Here is a 24,761-nt window from a genome sequence, read left to right on the forward strand (position 1 = left end):
CTGCAGTATCCTGACCCTGGTTCAATGCCAATAGGGCTCTCTCAGCTTGAACAATAGCATTAGGTTCATCACATAACAACCCCAAGACTTGAAAAAATGCATCCACATTAGTCAAAACAGGATCTTCAGGTGTCAAAGAAAACGCCCAATCCTTGGGATCGCCGTGCAGCAAGGAGATTACAATTTTAACCTGCTGTGCAGAGCTCCCCGATGAGTTAGGCTTCAAGGCAAGAAATAATTTACAATTATTCTTAAAATTCAAAAATTTAGACCGATTCCCAGAAAACACATCAGGAGCAGGGATTCTTGGTTCAACAGCATGTGAATGAGTGAGATAGGCGGAAATTCCCCGCACTTCAGCAGCGAGCTGCTCCACACGATCAATTGCTTAATCTCCATCAAGGAGAAAAAGAAAAAAGAAAAAAAAGAATCCTCCTACGGCCCCAGAGAAAAAGAGGAGAAAATATACATATAAAAAATAAAATTCTGACACTTTTTTTTTTTTTTTTTACATTTCTCTCCTGCTCTTGAGTACCCTAGAATCTGCGGTATGGCTGGTGATTCTGTTATGAATGAGTCACCAAGGAGGAAAAAACAAAAAGCAAGCTAAGCCCAGTAAACCGGAGAGGTTGGTAACTAACGGATTGCAGACCCCTGATCCTATCCACAACGACTAGCAGTAGCCGTGGAGCATGCCTACGGTGGTCCTAGATGCCTCATCACGGCCGGAGAGCTAAATAAGCCTGAAGAAAGAAAGGGAAAATCTAAACTGCCCCAGAGCAGACCCCAAAGCAATAGACAGCCCCCAACATGTATTGTCGGAGAAACAAGATGAAAACACAGACACAGGTAGAAAGATAGGCTGAGCAAACGATGGGGCCCTCGCTAACTAGAAAGGACAGGAAAGAAAAGCTGCTGTCTGCAATCACGCAAAAAACCCTGCCAAAAAAAATGTCCAACACGTCTGATAGAAAAAGGCCATGAAGTCGCTAGACTTCAAATCACTATATCAGCACTCAGGTATATTCTGAAGACAGAGAAATGGAGATCAACTGATCAGAGACAAAAAAGGGGATTCAGCCCAGTCCCAGCCAGGGCTGGCTGAACACAAAAACTAAGTAAACCAGACAAAAACTCATATGAACAATAGCAGAGAAAACTTAGCTTTAGGAAGGCAGGAACCAAACTGGAAACCAGGAGCCACAGTCAGGAAAAATCACCAGCAAGAAACTAGGGAGTCGGCTGCCTTAAATCCAATCAGAAACTCCTGATGTCCAATCGCAGTTCTCTTCCTCAGGTGGCCGGTTTCTGCCATTTAGATCAGCTTCATTATCTCCCTTCACCAACAGAGGGAGTCCAGATAGAGAACTCACTACTCCTCTGTCAGCACAGCCAGCTCCATAACCATCACCAGAAGCCAGAGGCAAACCCGAAAATGAGCTCACAACACATCGGGTTCTGTGTGCCTGAAATTTGTTGGACTTTACACTTTTGAAGATATGCAGAAGACCTAATTTAATAGACTGTAAAATGGACATTAGAAATGGCCGCTGGCGCGGAGAAGAAGGGCGTGAAGAGATGGGAGGTCCTAGGAAAAGACCACAAAGAGTCTTGGGCCTCCCCTGCCTGAAATACTATGTGACAGCGACATGGTCCACCCCCCGAGGGGTCCGTATATTGGCTTGGTATGGAGGCGCTGGAAGAAGACGCCGCCCCCGGAAGGAGGGGCAGAAGAAGCCAGTGGTGGGAAAGGGGCCGAGGCAGGAACAAGAACGCGCGAACGCAATGATGAAAGGAGACGAGAAGCCAGAAGAACAGGGGAGGAGAAGTCACTCGCCCTCGGGCCGCCCCTGCGGATGCTACGACCGCTGATCCATCCTCAGCAGCGTCCGCTACCACCCTACAACCGACATTGCCACTGGGTGAGCCCCGTCCGGAGGAGATATATGAGGGCCCTAGAACAGAACAGAGGGCCGGGACCTTGTCTCTGTCTGGACCGGGCGCGGTTGCACCAGCCTTCACCGACGACCCCGGTAGAAGCCGGCCGTGCCCCTGCCCGACTTCAGCTGCCGTCCATCCCGTCATGAACTCCGGGAGTTGCGGCCGGTGCCGTCCACCACCAGGTACCGAGGCAGGAACCGCGGCTGGGAGCGCCGGGTACGATTGCCACTCCAGGCCTGACCTTAGCTTTGGGAGCAGACCCCACGAATAGGGATGGCCCGATTGACCTCCGCCGGCGACCCCCGACTGCCACATTGTTAGCTGAGGTCCCGATGGACACGGAAGAGTCAGACCCAGAGGAGTCAGCGACAGCACCGGCTGAGTCTCCAGCAGCCACAGAAGAGCCATCGGTGGTAGCAGATATGCCATCCCCACAGGCAGTGGACGTTTCAATGGCCCTTTCCATTACCCCAACCAGTCCTTATCTCACCCCACTGGAGGAGGAATACCTGAGGACTGCCCGTGAGTTCCTTATGTCTGGTAGCGGTTCCAGTACAGCTTCCAGAACCCCAGGAGGGGATCAACAATAGTAACTCTCGTTACCCTGGAGGGTTTATTTAGCACCTTTGTGCCTTTTTGGTTTTCTCATCATGTTTTAGTTTCGTTTTCCTAAGAGTTGCCCAGTTTTGCTGGCAGCCTTTGCATTTGAACTGAGGAGATCATGAACGCTGAGTGATCCAAAACTTTCTTGTAAATAGTTGCGCCTCTTTAGGTGCCCTCTCTTGGTTTTACATAAGGACACTTTGCGAGGATAGAAGTCTACCTCAAAGGACACTGCAAGAATTCCCGGCTGGGAGCGGTGTCCAGCACTTACAAGAATTTTTGAATGTTTTATTGTGGAGTATTTGATAATGTGTCTTATGATAGCTTTTATATAGAATGTTTTAATGAAGAAGTGAGAGAATTGAATAAAGAGTTGACAAACCAGGTATTTGCGGTAGTCATCATAAGTCTAGAAGAGACAGTGAAAGTAGAATAAAGAAACATGTTAATGGAGAATACTTAAGTAATAGTGACAGAACTTTGAATTAAGTATGGTACTGATAATTTGCACTTTTGAATTTAAAAATTTTAGATAGATAGTTAGGATTTGTTTGCAACGTTCAAGAAACAGTGCCTCTCATATAGGGAAGTATAGTATAAGAAATGTTATTCAGCATTATAAAATTTTGTATGTTCCTGTACTGTCAACTTTGTTTGCCTTGCAGCCCGCGGACGTGCTGTGTTTAATGGGGGGTAGGTGGCGCCCCTGAGGCTCAGTCGCCACAGAGGTACTGCACCTTCTCCTAAGGTGTAGTGCCCCACCATCCAGGTAAGGTGGGAACTCCTTTCCACACTCCAACACCCGCACCCCACACACAGGGTAGTTCTGCACAACCACATTGCGGCTCAGTGCTTAGAGAGAAGCAGAGCACCTTTGGTGGTTCCCTGCTTGGAACACTGGACGTGCTGGGAGGTGGGTGGAGTTTAGATACATAAAAGAGTGGGAAATTGTAGGATGACAGGTCAGTCTGACAGGAGGTCAGTCGAGTAGGAAGTCACTCGGAGAGGAGTGAGGATCCCTAGAAGAAGGGATGGAGGAAGGAGTGCTGCAGCTGCCTCAGTGACCTGAGCCAGCTGGCACGGGAAAGGAGAAGAAGGAGAAAGACGTAGAACTGTAACCTAAGCTTCCATAAGAGAGAAAGAGACAAGTACAGAATGAAGGAGTAGAGAGAACAAAGAGGACGTGGGTTAGAAGAGGAACCCTGCCTATAGGTTCTCAGCGCAAGGCCGGGGCCCGGTCCCCGAGGTTGTATGGACACTTATGGTTCTGCAGCAGACACCGGTGAAGTAGTTGGCTGTAAATGCACTACTCCCATCTAAGACTTGGGGCACAACAGCATCTGTATAGAGAGCTGGGACTCAGGAGAAGGGAGTCCCCGAAGCAGGCTACAGCTGTCTGCCGTACAAGTAGAGAACACAGGAACATCTGTCAGGATGAACTCCAGCGTAACTTAGTGCTAGGAGATCTTCACACTTAAAGGCACTATTGAGGAGACATTCAGAAAGGTACATGTTGGCGGAGTGCTGGAGAGGAGCCTTCCATCTTGCCTGGGGGTTGGCTGGGCCTCTGACCCAGAGGACACGGCACAGAAGCGGGCACTACGGACTGCGAGTAAAGCTTTGGAACTGCAAGCCCTGGTGTCCTCCATTCATTCTTGCGCCTACACACTCAGTACCGCTACATCTGGGTGCCAGCTTCCACACTGCATGCACCTCTCCTCATCCATTGCACCTACACTGCCCTGGGGCTGCAGCTTCGCCTGTGGAGAGCTACACCATCTAGGCTGCAACACACCACCAGCCCCAGAGGATCTGCATGCAGCGTCGGCCTAACATTCTACTTGCCAAACACCACAGGTGGTGTCACGAACTATTCATATAAACTACACTACAAACACCGCCATTGATTTGGGCACCCAGGGCCACGGACCTGGTCACCGCTGCTGTGACACATCCCCCTGACACCGGCCCGATACCGAGTACCCCGCTGCCCTGGGTGGTGAGGGCGACCCTATATATATACTAGATGGAGGCTTGATGCTATCGCATTGGAAAGACAGTGATGTCATGATGGGAGCAGGCTTTGCAGTGTTGAGAATCTCTCCCCTCCATGTGCTCACCCACCTATCCACTCTCTCTTTCCTGTCTACTCCACGTGCTATCCACATCCTGTTCTGTGTTCTCCTGTGTCTGACCATGTACAGAACATGGAAAATTAGGAAGGGGAAAGGGAAATTTGTGCTCACCAAAATAGTCCTGTAAGCCGGTCGTGCCTAGGGATCAAATGGCTGACCACCATGTGTTGCAAACATGAAGAGAGAAGGAAGATCCGGCACTGGAGACTTGATAAAATCCACGATAAGTTTTATTCACATAATTTCATGATAAAACCATAAAGGGGAAAACAGACCCCCCACGCCTGACGCGTTTCGAACCTTACACCAGGTTCTTCCTCAGAGACATGAAACAAAACAGTTCACAAAATGATTATAAACATTCCTAATCAGCAGAGGGACTCCACACATGTGTATAATCAAAGAGGCAGACAACTAAGCCCTCAAATCACTGGTGGAGTCACTCCCTTGCAAGAAGAAAGAAAAAAAAACAGGAAAAGACCTATACAACAATGGACAAGACATAGAATATATAAAAACATGTGCAATACACACGTATAAATGCATAAATACATAGCAACTATCAAATGACAAACAAAAAACAAACAAAAAAAAAACACCCCAAAAAACCCCCCCCCCCAAAAAAAAAAAAAAAAATTAAAAAACACCAAAAATCTCAGCACTCAATAGAAATACATAAGATCATTTCTATAATTTAGACCTTGTAGATATCGTGCATCAAGCGCAAGTATCCAGAAGGCTTCCCGACAGTGTAGTAAATGTTCCCAGTTACCCCCTCTGGGGGGTTTCAATACCCGTTCTATTCCCTTAACTTTAAGACTGCATAAATTACCCTTGTGTATTTCAAGGAAATGTTTGGACAAGCCAGACACATTCCTACGACTGGACATAGACTCTGGATTAGAAGCGGTGATGTGCTCACTTAGTCTCCTCTTCAGGCCTCGTGTAGTACAGCCAATGTAATATAAACTGCACAATGTGCACTCTGCCATATACACTAAGTGTGTGGTGTTACAATTCATGTAGGTTTTAATTTTGTAGGTTTGTTGTGTACTAAAATTAACAAATTTATCTGTAATATCCATATAGCGGCACAAACCACACAATTTTTCACCACACTTATAATTACCCAAGTAATTTAACCACGTAGGTTTAGTGCAATCAGACAAATACAATGAGGGGGACAAAAAATGACTCAAATTTTTATCTCTCTTTGGAACACACCTATGTCCACCAGCCAATATCTGCGATAAGACTGGATCTTGATGCAGTAAGGGAAGATGTTTATTTATGATTTTAATAACACCCTTGTAATCTGAACTGAAAGCGGTAGAAAAAGTGGGAATATTTTTATTTTGATTAGTGTGTACCATGTCATTCTGCAATAAACTACTCCTAGTTTTGTTATCCACTTTCTTAATAGCCCTATTTAACATCCAGTTCTTATAACCCCGTTTTGATAGCCTGGTGCAAATTTTACGACGCTCGGATTCATAAAGAGCGTCATTAGAGCATGATCTTTTGGCACGGATTAATTCACCCAACGGTAAATTTCGTATCACATGTGGCGGGTGACAACTATCCGCATGCAATATGGCATTACCACTGGTATCTTTTCTATATAGGGAAGTATATATATTCCCCATTTTGACATCTCCCATAATTTTAACATCCAGATATGTGGCACAAATGCCACGTATTTCGTGGGTGAATTTAATATTCAAAGAATTAGTCCCAATATACTCAAAAAACTTAAGCATGCCAGGAGAGGGAGATACATCACAACGATCAAACCACAATAGGATCACGTCATCAATGTATCTCCCCCACCACAATACATTGTCTAAATAGGGATTATCCATAGTATATATATTTGTTCTCCCAAAAGGACATATATAAGTTGGCCAGAGTAGGAGAAAATTTTGACCCCATCGGGCAGCCACACACCTGAAGATAGTACTTAGTGTCAAATTTGAAAAAATTGGTGTTCAAAAGATGTTGTAACGCCATAATGATAAATTTTTTAAGATCAGAACTGAAATTACTTTCTTCAGTCAAAATGGTGGAAACAGCAGATAATGCCAAATCATGAGGTATACATGAATATAGAGCAACAACATCACATGTTATCCATGTGTGGTGAGGCCCCCATGCAACCTCCTGAAGTGCCTGCAGAAGCTGTTTGGTGTCTCTAATGTGACCTGGTGTTTTCAAAACCAAAGGTTGTAATTTTCTGTCTATCCACTCGGAGAGTTTTTCATTAACCCCTCCAATACCGGCCACTATGGGCCTGAAAGGTGGAGGAAACACGCCTTTATGAATTTTGGGTAAGGCGTGAAATACAGGACACACTGGTTTATCCAAATATAAAAAATCAGCCATGCGCTTATCCAATACTCCCAAAGCAAGACCCTCCTGCAAAATCACAGATAAACCCTGCTGAATACAGCTTGTAGGATCATTGTTGAGAGGATGATATGTATTAATATCAGATAACATGGATAAAATTTCATTGTGATATAGTAGTGAGTCTAGAATCACCACTGACCCCCCCTTGTCTGATTGACGGACCACTATATGTTGGTTCTTACTTAGTAAATGAAGCGCATGCTGCTCAATTGCAGATAAATTCATACAAGACTGCACATCTGAATCCAACAGAGATTTAACATCACGTTCTATTGCCCTCTGGAAAGTGTCCATAATGGGCACTCTAGATATCAGGGGATAAAAAGTGGGGTTAGATATCTGTACATTTGTGTCACATTGTACTGCTGTATGTTGATTTGTATTCTCCAAACTAGACAACATGTCAAACATAATTTGATCTCTAACAGGAGCAGCAAGTGGCAACAAATCAACATTGTTTGAACTCAAGGATGATATATCAGAAAATTGATTACCAATACCAGACTCAGGAGTAAAGAAATGTCTCTTAACTGTTAATAATCGCACAAATCGATTGACATCACATAATGTTTGAAACAAATCCCCTCTACATGTAGGAACAAAGGAAAGTCCTCTCTTCAAAACGCTCAGCTGAGCTTCACTCAGTATGGTAGCTGAAATGTTTATAACTGTAAACTCATCAGACGCAGCAATGTTACCGTTTATTTCCTCCAATGATTCACATTCCGCAGACCATATTGATGCTTTCTTCTTACGTCGGCGTCCACCTCGCCTTGTTTTCTTTGATCGTTTTTTGCGTGTGATGTTAAAGGTAACACCCGATTAGAGTCCATTGAACCCTCAGAAGTAGTAGGTGAATTAAAAGACTGTTCACATGAGGAAAAACTGACGTTGTTACTACGGAATGATTGATTCCTCTTGAGAATAGATCTAAGCTTATACGGAGTGAATTGTTTCCAAGCATAAACCATATTAGAGTCATAGTCCCTGCGATCACGCAGGAACTTATTTTTCTTGGACTTGGTAATGCCGCTTTCCAAATTATCAATATTAGCATGTAATCGTTCATAGCTCTTAGAAAATGTCATATGATCAGAAAATACATCCAACTTAGACTCCAAATCTTTGATGGAGGCTTCAATGTTGGTCAATTTGACAGATTCTTCCTCCACAATAAGAGACATTAGTTTCAAAGAGCATTCACTCAAAATATCATTCCACTTCTGTAGAAAGGTATCATTATAAATCACAGTCGGTACCTTTTTTAATCTCAAACCTCGCGGTATTATCTTATGACTGACGTATTTCTCAAGAGTCACTGAATCCCACCAGGTTTTAAGGTGAGAAGTCATCTTTCTCTCCAACTCAGAGAAAAGTGAATGCATGTCCATACTAATCTTATCCTCATTATCAGAGGAAATGCCAAATAATTCATCAGCTTTTTTTCTTCTTAACAAGCAAGTTGCTGTAATATTTTTAGTCCCGGCTTGCATGTTAACAAATGTGCGGCTTGATGGGAGCACAGTTAGTCAGTATATTTAGAAAATTAGGAAGGGGAAAGGGAAATTTGTGCTCACCAAAATAGTCCTGTAAGCCGGTCGTGCCTAGGGATCAAATGGCTGACCACCATGTGTTGCAAACATGAAGAGAGAAGGAAGATCCGGCACTGGAGACTTGATAAAATCCACGATAAGTTTTATTCACATAATTTCATGATAAAACCATAAAGGGGAAAACAGACCCCCCACGCCTGACGCGTTTCGAACCTTACACCAGGTTCTTCCTCAGAGACATGAAACAAAACAGTTCACAAAATGATTATAAACATTCCTAATCAGCAGAGGGACTCCACACATGTGTATAATCAAAGAGGCAGACAGCTAAGCCCTCAAATCACTGGTGGAGTCACTCCCTTGCAAGAAGAAAGAAAAAACCAAAAAAAGAAAAGACCTAAACAGCAATGGACAAGACATAAAATATACAAAAACATGTGCAATACACACGTATAAATGCATAAATACATAGCAACTTTCAAATGACATAAAAAAAAAAAAAAAAAAAAAAAAATCTCAGCACTCATTAGAAATACATAAGATCATTTCTATAATTTAAACCTTGCGGATATCGTGCATCAAGCGCAAGAATCCAGAAGGCTTCCCGACAGTGTAGTAAATGTTCCCCGTCACCCCCTCTGGGGGGGTTTCAATACCCGTTCTATTCCCTTAACTTTAAGACTGCATAAATTACCCTTGTGTATTTCAAGGAAATGTTTGGACAAGCCAGACACATTCCTACGACTGGACATAGACTCTGGATTAGAAGCGGTGATGTGCTCACTTAGTCTCCTCTTCAGGCCTCGTGTAGTGCAGCCAATGTAATATAAACTGCACAATGTGCACTCTGCCATATACACTAAGTGTGTGGTGTTACAATTCATGTAGGTTTTAATTTTGTAGGTTTGTTGTGTACTAAAATTAACAAATTTATCTGTAATATCCATATAGCGGCACAAACCACACAATTTTTCACCACACTTATAATTACCCAAGTAATTTAACCACGTAGGTTTAGTGCAATCAGACAAATACAATGAGGGGGACAAAAAATGACTCAAATTTTTATCTCTCTTTGGAACACACCTATGTCCACCAGCCAATATCTGCGATAAGACTGGATCTTGATGCAGTAAGGGAAGATGTTTATTTATGATTTTAATAACACCCTTGTAATCTGAACTGAAAGCGGTAGAAAAAGTGGGAATATTTTTATTTTGATTAGTGTGTACCATGTCATTCTGCAATAAACTACTCCTAGTTTTGTTATCCACTTTCTTAATAGCCCTATTTAACATCCAGTTCTTATAACCCCTTTTTGATAGCCTGGTGCAAATTTTACGACGCTCGGATTCATAAAGAGCGTCATTAGAGCATGATATTTTGGCACGGATTAATTCACCCAACGGTAAATTTCGTATCACATGTGGCGGGTGACAACTATCCGCATGCAATATGGCATTACCACTGGTATCTTTTCTATATAGGGAAGTATATATATTCCCCGTTTTGACATCTCCCATAATTTTAACATCCAGATATGTGGCACAAATGCCATGTATTTCGTGGGTGAATTTAATATTGAAAGAATTAGTCCCAATATACTCAAAAAACTTAAGCATGCCAGGAGAGGGAGATACATCACAACGATCAAACCACAATAGGATCACGTCATCAATGTATCTCCCCCACCACAATACATTGTCTAAATAGGGATTATCCATAGTATATATATATTTGTTCTCCCAAAAGGACATATATAAGTTGGCCAGAGTAGGAGAAAATTTTGACCCCATCGGGCAGCCACACACCTGAAGATAGTACTTAGTGTCAAATTTGAAAAAATTGGTGTTCAAAAGATGTTGTAACGCCATAATGATAAATTTTTTAAGATCAGAACTGAAATTACTTTCTTCAGTCAAAATGGTGGAAACAGCAGATAATGCCAAATCATGAGGTATACATGAATATAGAGCAACAACATCACATGTTATCCATGTGTGGTGAGGCCCCCATGCAACCTCCTGAAGTGCCTGCAGAAGCTGTTTGGTATCTCTAATGTGACCTGGTGTTTTCAAAACCAAAGGTTGTAATTTTCTGTCTATCCACTCGGAGAGTTTTTCATTAACCCCTCCAATACCGGCCACTATGGGCCTGAAAGGTGGAGGAAACACGTCTTTATGAATTTTGGGTAAGGCGTGAAATACAGGACACACTGGTTTATCCACATATAAAAAATCAGCCATGCGCTTGTCCAATACTCCCAAAGCAAGACCCTCCTGCAAAATCACAGATAAACCCTGCTGAATACAGCTTGTAGGATCATTGTTGAGAGGATGATATGTATTAATATCAGATAACATGGATACAATTTCATTGCGATATAGTAGTGAGTCTAGAATCACCACTGACCCCCCCTTGTCTGATTGACGGACCACTATATGTTGGTTCTTACTTAGTAAATGAAGCGCATGCTGCTCAATTGCAGATAAATTCATACAAGACTGCACATCTGAATCCAACAGAGATTTAACATCACGTTCTATTGCCCTCTGGAAAGTATCCATAATGGGCACTCTAGATATCAGGGGATAAAAAGTGGGGTTAGATATCTGTACATTTGTATCACATTGTACTGCTGTATGTTGATTTGTATTCTCCAAACTAGACAACATGTCAAACATAATTTGATCTCTAACAGGAGCAGCAAGTGGCAACAAATCAACATTGTTTGAACTCAAGGATGATATATCAGAAAATTGATTACCAATACCAGAATCAGGAGTAAAGAAATGTCTCTTAACTCTTAATAATCGCACGAATCGATTGACATCACATAATGTTTGAAACAAATCCCCTCTACATGTAGGAACAAAGGAAAGTCCTCTCTTCAAAACGCTCAGCTGAGCTTCACTCAGTATGGTAGCTGAAATGTTTATAACTGTAAACTCATCAGACGCAGCAATGTTACCGTTTATTTCCTCCAATGATTCACATTCCGCAGACCATATTGATGCTTTCTTCTTACGTCGACGTCCACCTCGCCTTGTTTTCTTTGATCGTTTTTTGCATGTGATGTTAAAGGTAACACCCGATAGGTACAGAACATACCACAGCTCCTGGGTAGGGGAGGAAGCAAAAGACAATACTGTCATTACAGCAGGAGATCGCAGAGGATGCATTTTGTGAGGTAAAATATTGTTTAAAAACAGTCAGTGAAATATTTTACCTCACAAAATGAATCCTCTGTGATCCCGTGCTGTAATGTCAGTATTGTCTTTTGCTTCCTCCCCTGCCCAGGAGATGTGGTATGCTTCGTAAATGGTCAGACACAGACAATTTTTAAAGTGAACTTTCGTTTGAGGGAAAACCCCTTTAATGTGACCGCCTTCCTCTGCCTGTAGGCACGTCACACATCTGCCACCAGGGTCAGCCGAATGATTCTCTGCATCTTCGCGGAATTCACGCAGGCACAGTAAAGCCGCCTTCTTTGTGCCGACAGACAGCAACGGTCACATTAAAACTGCGCATGCGCTCCTCCTGTACAAAGATGGCGGCAGTCAATGTATCATTCGGCTGATCCTGGTGGCAGCATTTTCATGACAGTGTTCCACTGGTGTAACCGCGCAAGAGCCTGCGTATGGCGTATAGAGTGTGTGTCTGTGTGTGTGGTGTGTATGGCGTATACAGTGTGTGAGTGGTGCATGCAACGTCTACAGTGTGTGTGTGAGGTGCATACGGCATAAACAGTGTGTGTGTGTGTGTGTGGTGCAACGGTGTTCCGCTGGTGGTGCCACGCAAGAGGCTGGTATCACCAGCACTTGGGTGTCCCAATATGGCAGTCGGTGAACTTCCTCCGCTGGGATCCGGACACATCTGGACGGAACAGGATGTGTAGACATTACAAGGTATGTATATATTATGTATATATATACATATATATATATATATATATATAAAAGAGTTTATGTGTGTGTGTATCGGCCATGCCCACTCCACATAGCAACCAATCACTAAGCATCTTTCATTTCACCAGAGCTGTTTAAAAGAAACTGAGCTGTGATTGGTTGCTATGAGCAACAGTTTTCCTTGTAGACAGTTGTGGTAACTGAGGCCTGCTATTCTTATCATTTCTGTGGTGTTATCATCCTTCTCTAAAGCTGGAAATAACACAATTTATTACCGTACAGACACAGACCACCCTGTGTCACAGACTGCAGAGGGAGCCCAGGATCACACAGGATAGGATTAGATACACGGTTCAGAAGACTGTATCACACAGGATAGGATTAGATACATTGCTCAGCAGACAGTATCATACAGGATTGGATTAGATACATGGTTCAGCAGACAGCAACACAAAGGATAGGATTAGATACACGGCTCAGTAGACTGTATCGCACAGGATAGGATTAGATACATGGCTCAGCAGACAATAACGCACAGGAAAGGATTAGATACACGGCTCAACAGATAGCATCACACAGGAAAGGATTAGATACACAGCTCAGCAGACAGTGACACACGGGATAGGATTAAATACACAGCTCAGCAGACAGTGTCACACAGGATAGGATTAGGACACGGCTCAGCAGACTGTATCACACATGATAGGATTAGATACATGGCTCAGAAGACAGTATCACACAGGATAAGATTAGGTACAGAGCTCAAAAGACAGTATCCCACAGGATAGGGTTAGATACACAGGTCAGCAGACAGTACCACACAGGACAGAATTACATACACAGCTCAGCAGATGGTATCACACATGATAGGATTAGATACATAGCTCAGCAACAGGATGTGCCAAAGGAGAGGACATTTTCACGCCAAGAATTCCACTCATTTCATCTGATTTGCCTTTTGACTTTGAACACCTCCAGTTTCCACTTCGACTGGCATTTGCAATGTCCATTAACAAGGCTCAGGGATAGTCCTTGAAAGTAGAAGGGATCCATTTGCAATCTCCATGCTTTTCTCATGGTCAATTTTACGTAGCCTGTTAAAGAGTTGGAACTGCCAAAAATCTGTTCATCTTTGCACTGAAAGGAGAAACCAAAAATGTTGTTTATCACAAGGCTCTTGAATGAGTTGAATATAAAATACTATCAATACTTAGGTAATTGTTTAGTTAATTTGTGTTGCAAATCTGTAGTGTTGAATATATGATGTGAAATGTTTTTATGTGCAATATAATCATTATAATTTGTTATAACTAACCACAGTTAGTTACTATGCCCGGGCAATGCCAGGCTCTTCAGCTAGTGTATATATATATATATATATATATATATATATATATATATATATATATACAGTCATATGTAAAAGTTTGGGCACCCCTATTAATGTTAACCTTTTTTCTTTATAACAATTTTGGTTTTTGCAACAGGTATTTCAGTTTCATATATCTAATAACTGATGGACTCAGTTATATTTCTGGATTCAAATGAGGTTTATTGTACTAACAGAAAATGTGCAATCTGCATTTAAACAAAATTTGACCGGTGCAAAAGTATGGGCACCCTTATCATTTTCTTGATTTGAACACTCCTAACTACTTTTTACTGACTTCCTGAAGCACTAAATTGGTTTTGTAACCTCATTAAGCTTTGAACTTCATAGCCAGGTGTATCAAATCATGAGAAAAGGTATTTAAAGTGGCCACTTGCAAGTAGTTCTCCTATTTGATTCTCCTATGAAGAGTGGCATCATGGGCTCCTCAAAACAACTCTCAAATGATCTGAAAACAAAGATTATTCAACATAGCTTTTCAGGGGAAGGATACAAAAAGTTGTCTCAGAGATTTAACCAGTCAGTTTCCACTGTGAGGAACATAGTAAGGAAATGGAAGAACACAGGTACAGTTCTTGTTAAGCCCAGAAGTGGCAGGCCAAGAAAAATATCAGAAAGGCAGAGAAGAAGAATGGTGAGAACAGTCAAGGACAATCCACAGACCACCTCCAAAGACCTGCAGCATCATCTTGCTGCAGATGGTGTCACTGTGCATCGGTCAACAATACAGCGCACTTTGCACAAGGAGAAGCTGTATGGGAGAGTGATGCGAAAGAAGCCGTTTGTGCAAGCACGCCACAAACAGAGTCGCCTGAGGTATGCAAAAGCACATTTGGACAAGCCAGTTACATTTTGGAAGAAGGTCCTGTGAACTGATGAAACAAAGATTGAGTTGTTTGGTCATACAAAAAGGCGTTATGCATGAGCTGTATTGTTGACCGATGCACAGTGACACCATCTGCAGCAAGATGATGCTGCAGGTCTTTGGAGGTGGTCTGTGGATTGTCCTTGACTGTTCTCACCATTCTTCTTCTCTGCCTTTCTGATATTTTTCTTGGCCTGCCACTTCTGGGCTTAACAAGAACTGTACCTGTGTTCTTCCATTTCCTTACTATGTTCCTCACAGTGGAAACTGACTGGTTAAATCTCTGAGACAACTTTTTGTATCCTTCCCCTGAAAAGCTATGTTGAATAATCTTTGTTTTCAGATCATTTGAGAGTTGTTTTGAGGAGCCCATGATGCCACTCTTCATAGGAGAATCAAATAGGAGAACTACTTGCAAGTGGCCACTTTAAATACCTTTTCTCATGATTTGATACACCTGGCTATGAAGTTCAAAGCTCAATGAGGTTACAAAACCAATTTAGTGCTTCAGGAAGTCAGTAAAAAGTAGTTAGGAGTGTTCAAATCAAGAAAATGATAAGGGTGCCCATACTTTTGCACCGGTCAAATTTTGTTTAAATGCAGATTGCACATTTTCTGTTAGTACAATAAACCTCATTTGAATCCAGAAATATAACTGAGTCCATCAGTTATTAGATATATGAAACTGAAATACCTGTTGCAAAAACCAAAATTGTTATAAAGAAAAAAGGTTAACATTAATAGGGGTGCCCAAACTTTTACATATGACTGTATATATATATATGTAAATGAATATAAATGAATTAGAATGTGAGCTATGACTGATTGCATTCTTTCAAAATTGCAGTTGCACTGGTGAAACCTATCCATGACCATGGACTTTGCAGGTGCCGGGACCCTAATCTTGGTTTTCTGTGTCACGTGCCTCATTTTTCTTATGTGGGCAGAGAATGGTAAGCGGAAAAAGATGCCTCCTGGACCAACTCCTCTCCCTCTTCTAGGAAACATTCTACAGCTAAACATGAAAGAGCTGCACATGTCATTCAAGAAGGTGAGACCGACAAGAACCAATTCTAACTCATTTCTTAACTTATGCAAACAGTACCTTAATATTTGTTATAGCAGTTGTTTAATAATGCCCTTTTGTTTAAGAAACACCTAAACTGTGGTTTACGAAGCCGGACAAAAATATTCACAGTGAGCTGATCCAGCTGCCAAGTGGTTAGAGCACAGTCACAGAGCACTGCAAACCTTCTACTACCTACAACATCTTCAATGACTCCTCTGACTAGCATGCCATGTGACGTCTTTACGATGCTGTGCATTGCATGTGTAACCTGGGCCCTACTAATAAGTAGAGGTGCCAGGTATTCAACAAGTAGGAGGTTTGCAGTACAACAGCCGCAGACAACCAACGTGGCCACTGGAACAGGATAAGGTGAAACTTTTATACCAGTTCTGATGACTAATTAAAGGAGCACTCAAGGCAAAAATAAAACATTGTGTCATGCCTCTTGCAGAATCGGATAGAGTGTAATATGATTGAAGAATTGCAAAAAACAAAAGGATCCGTCATGCACCACTCCATCGGATCCTGGACTAGATAAAATAATGTATCATTTGCTGGACACCTTAGTGACAGTCATTGTACATGTACAGCAGATGTGCAAAGATTTTTAATAAGCGCGCTCAGCAGCTGAGCCTGCTCTATACACAGTGGGTCCCAGCTGTGCTATAAAGTCAGACCTGTAATTGTTACGATCGAATCTAGTTCTGAAATGTGCTGGTTATTTTAGAGCCTTGATCTCAGGAATGTTGGGGGTCCCAGGAGTCCCAGCCTTCGTATAGTTGGGAACTTCAATGTTGGCAATAACCCTTTAGTGATTGTCCCTTTACATTTTTTCCTTACACAATAGCACTCCTAGAGAAAGTAAAAAAGATGTATCCAGCACCCATCCGAAGGTTCAGTAAAAAAAATTGCCATTTATTAGATATGGTATTTATAATAATAATAATCTTTATTTTTATATAGCGCTAACATATTCCGCAGCGCTTTACAGTTTTTGCACACATTTTCATCACTGTCCCCGATGGGGCTCACAATCTAAATTCCCTATCAGTATGTCTTTAGAATGTGGGAGGAAACCGGAGTGCCCGGAGGAAACCCACGCAAACACGGGGAGAACATACAAACTCCTTGCAGATATTTTTAAAAATTTAACTATAAAAAATTATAGAAAAAAATACACATATATAGACTGTAACACGGTTTAAACCTTAGTCCATAGGTTCTTAATCATAAATGCCCAGTGCATTCTAACTCATTAGACCATGGATTCTCTTTCTATAGATGGGTCAGCCCAAATTACACTTTTTTATTTCAGCTATCACAACAGCACCCCTAATCACCTGGAAACAAACATTGCCACCTTTTACTTGAATAATGCCACTCTGCCTTAGTTGGCCTAAAACCCGCTGTGCAGAGTAAAAGCTGCAGAATGCATAGTTATGAAGGGGATGCCGACAGGGTTCTATGGTTTAGAACTCAAGTGATCAGTACAGGGGTTGTCAAAGACTTTTATATTGATGGTCTTTCCTTAGGATAGGTCACCAGTATCTGATTAGTGGAATGTACCACTCAACAGACTCCCACTGATCAGCTGTTCCCTGTGATGGTGGAGGCCAGAAGTACTCTGCTGGGATGCAGCACAGCTCCGTAAAGTGGTCACTGCCAAATGTTGCACATTTGCTCAATACTCAATAGGGGACTGCACACTCACAGCCGGGAGTGTGTTGAGTGGCACATCTCAACTGATCTGATCTATCCTAAGACCATCAATCTAAAACTCACGGACAGCACCTTTAATTGATGACAACGCAACCATATGTCATCATATACTGAGATGACAAAACTCATTTAAAGCCTTTTTATCTCTGTATATTTCTTAAAAACCTGAACTGTATTAGGAAAGCATGGCTTCTTATTCCAAAACTAGTGCCACGCCTGTCCACAAGTCATGTGGTGCTGCAGCTAAAAAGAGCTGAGCTGCAATACCAGTCACAACACAAGGACAGGCATGGCAATGTGTCAATAAAAAACAGCCATGCTTTATTAATCTTGGCCAACCATTTAATATGGCCTTAATTTCTCTAACTACATCTTTGTGTGTTAATACTCCCATAGCTTGGAAAAGTTTATGGAGATATTTTCACTGTCCATCTTGGGTCAAAAGCAGTTGTTGTGCTGCATGGATATGATGCAGTGAAGGAAGCTCTTGTGGACAGAGCCGATGTCTTCAGCAACAAGGCAAAAACTCCATCAGCAGACTTTGCCTTTAAGGGCTATGGTAAGTACCAATCATCCTTAGCTGCACTCAGTTAGTGGCGTATAAATCTCTGGACTGGAAAATAAAAAGTAGTTGGCTTCATGTTCCGTTCATCCATTGGTGGACATCATTATACACAAGACTGATCAAATGTATTGTAACATGATGCATAATTTTGGTTTTTAGGAGTTATTCTCAGTAATGGTGAGCGCTGGAAGCAACTCCGAAGATTTTCCCTCACCACAATGAGAAATTTTGGCATGGGTAAGAGGAGTGTGGAAGAGCGGATCCTAAAGGAGTCACGTTTTCTTGGAGATGAGCTTAAGAAACTTAAAGGTATATTTTTACTTTGGGACAATACTCGGGACCTTTCACCAATTTTTTGTGTTGAACTATGTAATAGTGGCTGCAAAGTGGGATGATTTTCATTTTTTGTATTTCGCTTCTCCGTTGCGGAGATATTGACAATCAAATATTTGCTACCTATTAAGTTAATTTTAGTTAAGTCCAAGTTGGCATAATTTCATAGTTCTCACTGGTAGTGTGTAGTTTTGCCTCCTGTATGACACTGACCAATCACAAGCAGGCTGCAACATAGAAGTGCAGAAGGAACTGTGATGATGTCATCAGGGTCACATGGCCAAAGTCCTCAAGTCCTGCCAGCCTGACTGTGCAGCCTAAATGAGCACTGAAGATCAAGTACACATCACAAACCTGTGAAGCTTTTTATTATAGTTAATAAGTCCACACTACTGTGGAGGTAAAACAAAAAAAATGTTTTATTCTGCTCTGAAGACACTATTACATCATGTGACCAGTTCAACATTAAAAATTTGATGAAAGGTTCTCTTTATTGAAAGCACAAACATATAAATGACAAAGCACTGTATAGGCACAGGGCAAGTTGGTTACATGCCAAAATTAAGAAACTGAGCTTGGCAGCTGCCTGATAACTGGAACAGTCTTTAATCCAAGTGGTGATACTAAATTCAGGCCCTGCGCATGGAAGTTACACAATAACTACAACAGTCTGTAGTCTTGGCAGTTACACTATTGCAGGGGTGGACAATTAATTTTCCAGAGGGACTTTTGTGGAGGGCTGAACCAATTGGCTAAAAGTAATTTTGCTCAATAATATTAACATATTATTATTTTATATTAATATTATACTTATTGAGCAGAATTAATTCTGTTTACACACTGCTACTGCTAATATTTGTTATGATTGGGCATATTGTAACATGTACAGTATTCTTACCTGTAGTCGTCAATCAAAACCATACAATTTACTGCTTTTTATACAGTTTATAAATTATACTTTTCCTTTAATTTAATCCTTGTACCTTGATCAACATTATGATTCCCCCAGTCACCCCCCACAGAATGATACTCCCACAGCTTCCACTCTTAGTATAATGGACCCCAAATTCTCCCAAATAGTATGATAGATTTCACAGTCCCTCACACAAAGTATGATGGAGCTCAGGAACTCACAGCCCCCCACACTACATGATGGACCCCACAGCCCATCAACTGTATGATGGAGCCCACAGCCCCCACACTGTATGATGAAAATCACAGCCCCACAAATTGTATGAAACATCCAACAGCCTTCCATATGGTATAATGGCCCCGGCATCCCCCACACACAGTTTGATGGACTCCTCACATCCCTACACAGCTTGATGGATCCCATGTGTAATTTATCTGTTACATTGTCAGCATGAGTCAGGACTCAAAAGCTGTATACTTTGATCTGCAACTACTAGTGATGAGCGAGTATACTCGTTGCTTGATTTTTCCCGAGCATGCTCAGGTGATCTCCGAGTATTTTGGCGTGCTCAAAGATTTAGTATTTGTTGACTCAGTTGCATGATTTGTGGCTGCTGGACAGTCTGAATACATGTGGGGATTGCCTGTTTGTTAGGAATGCCACACATGTATTCAGGCTGTCTAGCAGTCGCAAATCATGTAGCTACGTTGACACAGACTAAATCCCCGAGCACATCCAAATACTCGGAGATCACCCGAGCATGCTCAGGAAAAGCCGAGTAACTAGTATACTTGCTCATCACTAGTAACTAGCTTAGTAATAAATAATAATCTTTATTTTTATATATCGCTAACATTGTCCGCAGCGCTTTACAGTTTGCACATATTATCATCACTATCCCTGATAGGGATCACAATCTAAATTCCCTATCAGTATGCCTTTGGAATGTGGGAGGAAACCGGAGTACCCGAAGGAAACCCACGCAAACACGGGGAGAACATGCAAACTCCTTCCAGATGTTATCCTTGGTGGGATTCCAGCCTCCAGCGCTGCAGTGCTATCCACTGAGCCACCGTGGTAGAGCTCCGGTGCTCAGATTACAGTCAGACTCAACCCAACTCCAACCTAGGACCTCTCACTACAATAACTGACAAGTGTGATACATTCATGCACTTAGTGCCCACTACTCTTCTTTTTACCTCGGCAGTAGACTGGACGTGAGGAGCTGCAGGTCTCGCCATATGATCAACTATAATTTTACCATGACAGAACATGAATCAAAAGATCATGAATTAACACTTGTTGTCTGGACTCAACTAGAAAAATGCAACTAAAAATGCAAAGCACTTCATCTGGGCAATAAAAATGAAAAAAGATTATACAGAATGGGAGGAATAGGGCTAAGCAACAGCACAAGTGAAAAAGACTTGTGTATACTAATAGATTACAGACTGCACATGAGTCAACAGTGTGATGCAGCAGCAAAAAAGGCAAATACAATTCTGGGATGTATTAACAAAAGCATGCAGTCTAGATCACGTGAAGTTATTATTGCCCTCTATTCCTCTTTGGTCAGACCTCATCTGGAATATTGTGTCCAGTTTTGGGCACCACTTTTTTATTGCTTTTGATATCTCTGGCAAGCCTTAATTCATTGCCAGGTTTAAATAATCTGATTTGTGCCCTGCAGGTTCTGCAGACTGCATTATAATCTTCTCTAGATATGCCTCCCCTTTCCATTTGATAAACATTTATGTCTTCCTTTTTATCATTTGTTTAAGTTCTATGTTCATCCATCCTGATTTCCTTAACTGTTTCCTATTATTCCCTCTTTTTGGAATTTTGAACGATTGTGCTTTGAAAATCTAATTTTTCAAAATTTCCCATCCTTCCTGGACATTTTTGTCCTTAAGGATATCGAGTCGTTGGATCTCTCCGATTCTCTTTCTGAGTCCCTTAAAATCTGCCTTTCTGGCCTTTCTGAAATCTAACCTTGAAGTCTGAGTCTTCACAGGTCTTCCTCTTCTTGATATCCAAAATTCTAAAATAGCATGGTCACTACCTCCTAGCGTCCCAACCACTCTTACCTCCTCAACCATTTCCTCCCTGTTTATAAGGACTAGATCCAAGGTAGCAGATCCCCTTGTTTTCTCCCCTATCTTTTGGAAGATAAAGTTGTCAGCAAGAGAAGAAAATAATTTTCTTGACCTGCTGGTTTTGCCTGAGAGAGATTCCCAAAAAATGTCTGGATAGTTGAAATCTCCCATGTCCACTATGTCATATTTTTTAGAGAACTTGGCCATTTGATGCATAAAGAGTTCATCTACAGTATATCTTGAGCTTGCCAAGGTGTCCTGTAGTAAATGCCTACAATGGTGTCCTTTCCGTTGTTCTCTCCTTGTATTCTTACCCAAACAGTTTCCACAGAACTCCCAGTCTCTGAAGCTTCAATCTATGCGCAAATATACTTACTGTAATGGTAAGTGACAACTTTTCTAAGCTTAAGGTAAATTCATTAAATTTGTCACTAACTTTTTCTTTTCAAGGTTCTTCTTTTGACCCCACTTATCTGTTGACTTTGGCGATTTCTAATGTGATTTGTTCCATTGTCTTTGGTGAGCGCTTTGAATATAAAGATGAAAAGTTCCTTAGTCTATTGGCTATGTTGAAAGAATTCTTCAAGATATCAAACTCATCAACTGTGCAGGTAATAACAATGGTTGTCTGAGATTTGGAGTTTTCAGATGCTGAGGGCTGAGAGTAACTTTAGATGTAAACCCCCAAGGGGTGAATCAGCAAGTTGGGGAACACAGCTGTAGGCAATTTAATGTTGTCCTATCTACTGACAAAATTTGAAGCAAGAGTATGTAATTGAGATCAGATTAATGTTGTCCTATCTACTGACAAAATTTGAAGCAAGGGTATGTAATTGAGATCAGATGAGTAAAATGAAGATCTTTGTTATTTACTAAGGATGAGTAGACCCATGGAAGTTCGAGTTCTTGTACCCAACCCAAACTTTATTCCAAAGTTTGGTTCGAGCAACAGAAACATACTCAAACTTGAACTAGAACCCGAACCCCATTGAAAACACATGGGGACCCAGACTTTTGAGCTGGAAAATTCTCTCTCGTTCTCTCTCTCTCTCACTCTCGCTTTCTTTCTCTCTCTCTCCCCCACTATTCTTAACTCAAATTCATTATTTTCAAGCTATTTAACGCTACAGTTAGGTCCAGAAATATTTGGACAGTGACACCAGTTTTGGCATTTTGGCTGTTTACCAAAGCATATTCAAGATACAGTTATATAATCAATATGGGCTTTTCATGATGAAGAAAATCCCCTTCACAACAACCATCTAAGTGAAGTACCCCCTCTAGTGAGTAGGTGTTTCAATATTTAATTATTTAAGTTACCATAAAGATAAAGAGTTACCATAAAGATGAAGCAGCACCTTCTATACGCAGAAAGACCCGACACAGACAACGGCAGCCCTGGCACACAACGCAAACACGCTCTCTTCAGCGCTGCTCGAGGTGTGCAGAGCGGCAGTGGAGAAAATCTTTCTTAGCAGAAGACTTCATCCACTATAAGTTCATGCTCAAAACCTATAACTCTGCCCTTCATCTGGCCAAACAATCCTACTTCACCACCCTCATCACCTCACTATCCAACAACCCAAGACGACTTTTTGAAACCTTAAACTCCCTCATGAAACCTAAAGTACAGGCCCCCATCACCAACCTCAGCGGTGAGGATCTGGCCACTTATTTCCTAGAAAAAATCAACCACATCCATCAGGATATCTCAGCCCTATCTCCTCAGTGCCTGGATCCCCTTCCCTGCCGCACCTCAAGCTCACTAGACATCTTTGAGCCTGTTTCAGAAGAAGAAGTTTTCAAGCTCCTCGCTTCTGCTCGGCCTACAACCTGCAACAGTGACCCTATTCCTTCACAGCTCCTGCAGTCTCTCTCACCAGTGGTCACCACTCACCTGACTAAAATATTTAACCTCTCTCTTTCTTCAGGTATATTTCCCTCCTCATTTAAACATGCCATCATAACCCCTTTACTTAAAAAGCCATCCCTGGACCAGAACTGCACTGCTAACTACAGACCTGTCTCTAACCTTCCCTTCATCTCTAAACTCCTGGAACGCCTGGTCCACTCCCGTCTAATCCGCTATCTCTCGGATAACTCTCTTCTCGACCCCTTACAATCTGGTTTCCGCTCTTTACACTCTACTGAAACTGCCCTCACTAAAGTCTCTAATGATTTAATAACAGCTAAATCGAAAGGTCATTGCTCCCTGTTGATTCTCCTGGATCTCTCTGCCGCATTTGACACTGTGGATCACCAGCTCCTCCTCACTATGCTCCGCTCTATAGACCTCAAGGACACAGCCCTCCCCTGGTTCTCCTCCTACCTCTCTGACCGCTCCTTCACTGTATCTTTTTCCGGCTCCTCTTCCTCTTCTCGTCCCCTTACTATCGGGGTCCCGCAGGGCTCAGTCCTAGGCCCCCTCCTCTTCTCTTTATACACTGCCCCTATTGGACAAACAATCAGCAGATTTGGGTTCCAGTATCATCTCTATGCTGATGACACCCAATTATACACTTCTTCCCCTGACATCACCCCTACCCTAATTCAAAATACCAAGGATTGTCTGTCTGCTGTCTCTAGCATCATGTCCTCCCTCTATCTGAAACTAAATCTCTCTAAAACTGAACTTCTTGTGTTTCTCCCCTCTACTAACCTCACTCTAGCTAACATCGAAATAACCCTGGAGGGTTCAACCATAACTCCCAAGCAGCATGCCCGCTGTCTTGGGGTCATATTTGACACTGAACTTTCCTTTACTCCGTACATCCGATCACTCAGTCGCTCTTGTCACCTGCATCTTAAAAACATCTCCAGAATCCAACCTTTTCTCACCTTTGAAACTGCTAAGACTCTTACTGTCGCTCTTATTCATTCTCGTCTGGACTACTGCAACTCTCTTCTGATCGGTCTCCCTCTTACCAAACTTTCTCCTCTCCAATCGATCTTGAATGCGGCAGCCAGGGTCATATTTCTGTCCAGCCGCTTCACCGATGCCTCCATCTTGTGCCAGTCATTACACTGGCTACCTATTCGCTACAGGGTCCAGTATAAACTCATCTCTCTCACCCACAAAGCTCTCCACTGTTCTGCACCGCCTTATATCTCCTCTCTCATCTCTGTCTATCGCCCTACACGTGCCCTCCATTCTACAAATGACCTAAGACTAACATCCCCCGTAATCCGAACCTCGCACCTCCGCCTCCAAGACTTCTCTCGTGCTGCTCCAGCTCTCTGGAATGCACTTCCCCAGACAATC

At 42.1% G+C, this 24,761-nt stretch overlaps 1 protein-coding gene across 2 annotated transcripts in view; it reads left to right on the top strand.

Annotated features, from left to right (window-relative positions):
- The window catches only part of LOC141052034 (cytochrome P450 2C8-like), a 152,631-nt gene that overhangs the window by 38,951 nt on the left and 88,919 nt on the right, over positions 1–24,761 (top strand). For both annotated transcript variants that reach the window (XM_073549212.1, XM_073549213.1), the window contains exons 2-5: positions 15,652–15,855; positions 17,989–18,151; positions 18,317–18,466; positions 21,950–22,110. In XM_073549212.1, the coding sequence (XP_073405313.1) occupies positions 15,673–15,855; positions 17,989–18,151; positions 18,317–18,466; positions 21,950–22,110 (657 nt within the window). In that variant the 5' untranslated portion in view covers positions 15,652–15,672. The remainder of the gene's footprint in view (positions 1–15,651; positions 15,856–17,988; positions 18,152–18,316; positions 18,467–21,949; positions 22,111–24,761) is intronic.

The sequence above is a fragment of the Dendrobates tinctorius genome, unplaced genomic scaffold (genome assembly GCF_039654945.1).
Source record: "Dendrobates tinctorius isolate UK_male_01 unplaced genomic scaffold, ASM3965494v1 ptg000158l, whole genome shotgun sequence".
Lineage (NCBI taxonomy): Eukaryota > Metazoa > Chordata > Amphibia > Anura > Dendrobatidae > Dendrobates > Dendrobates tinctorius.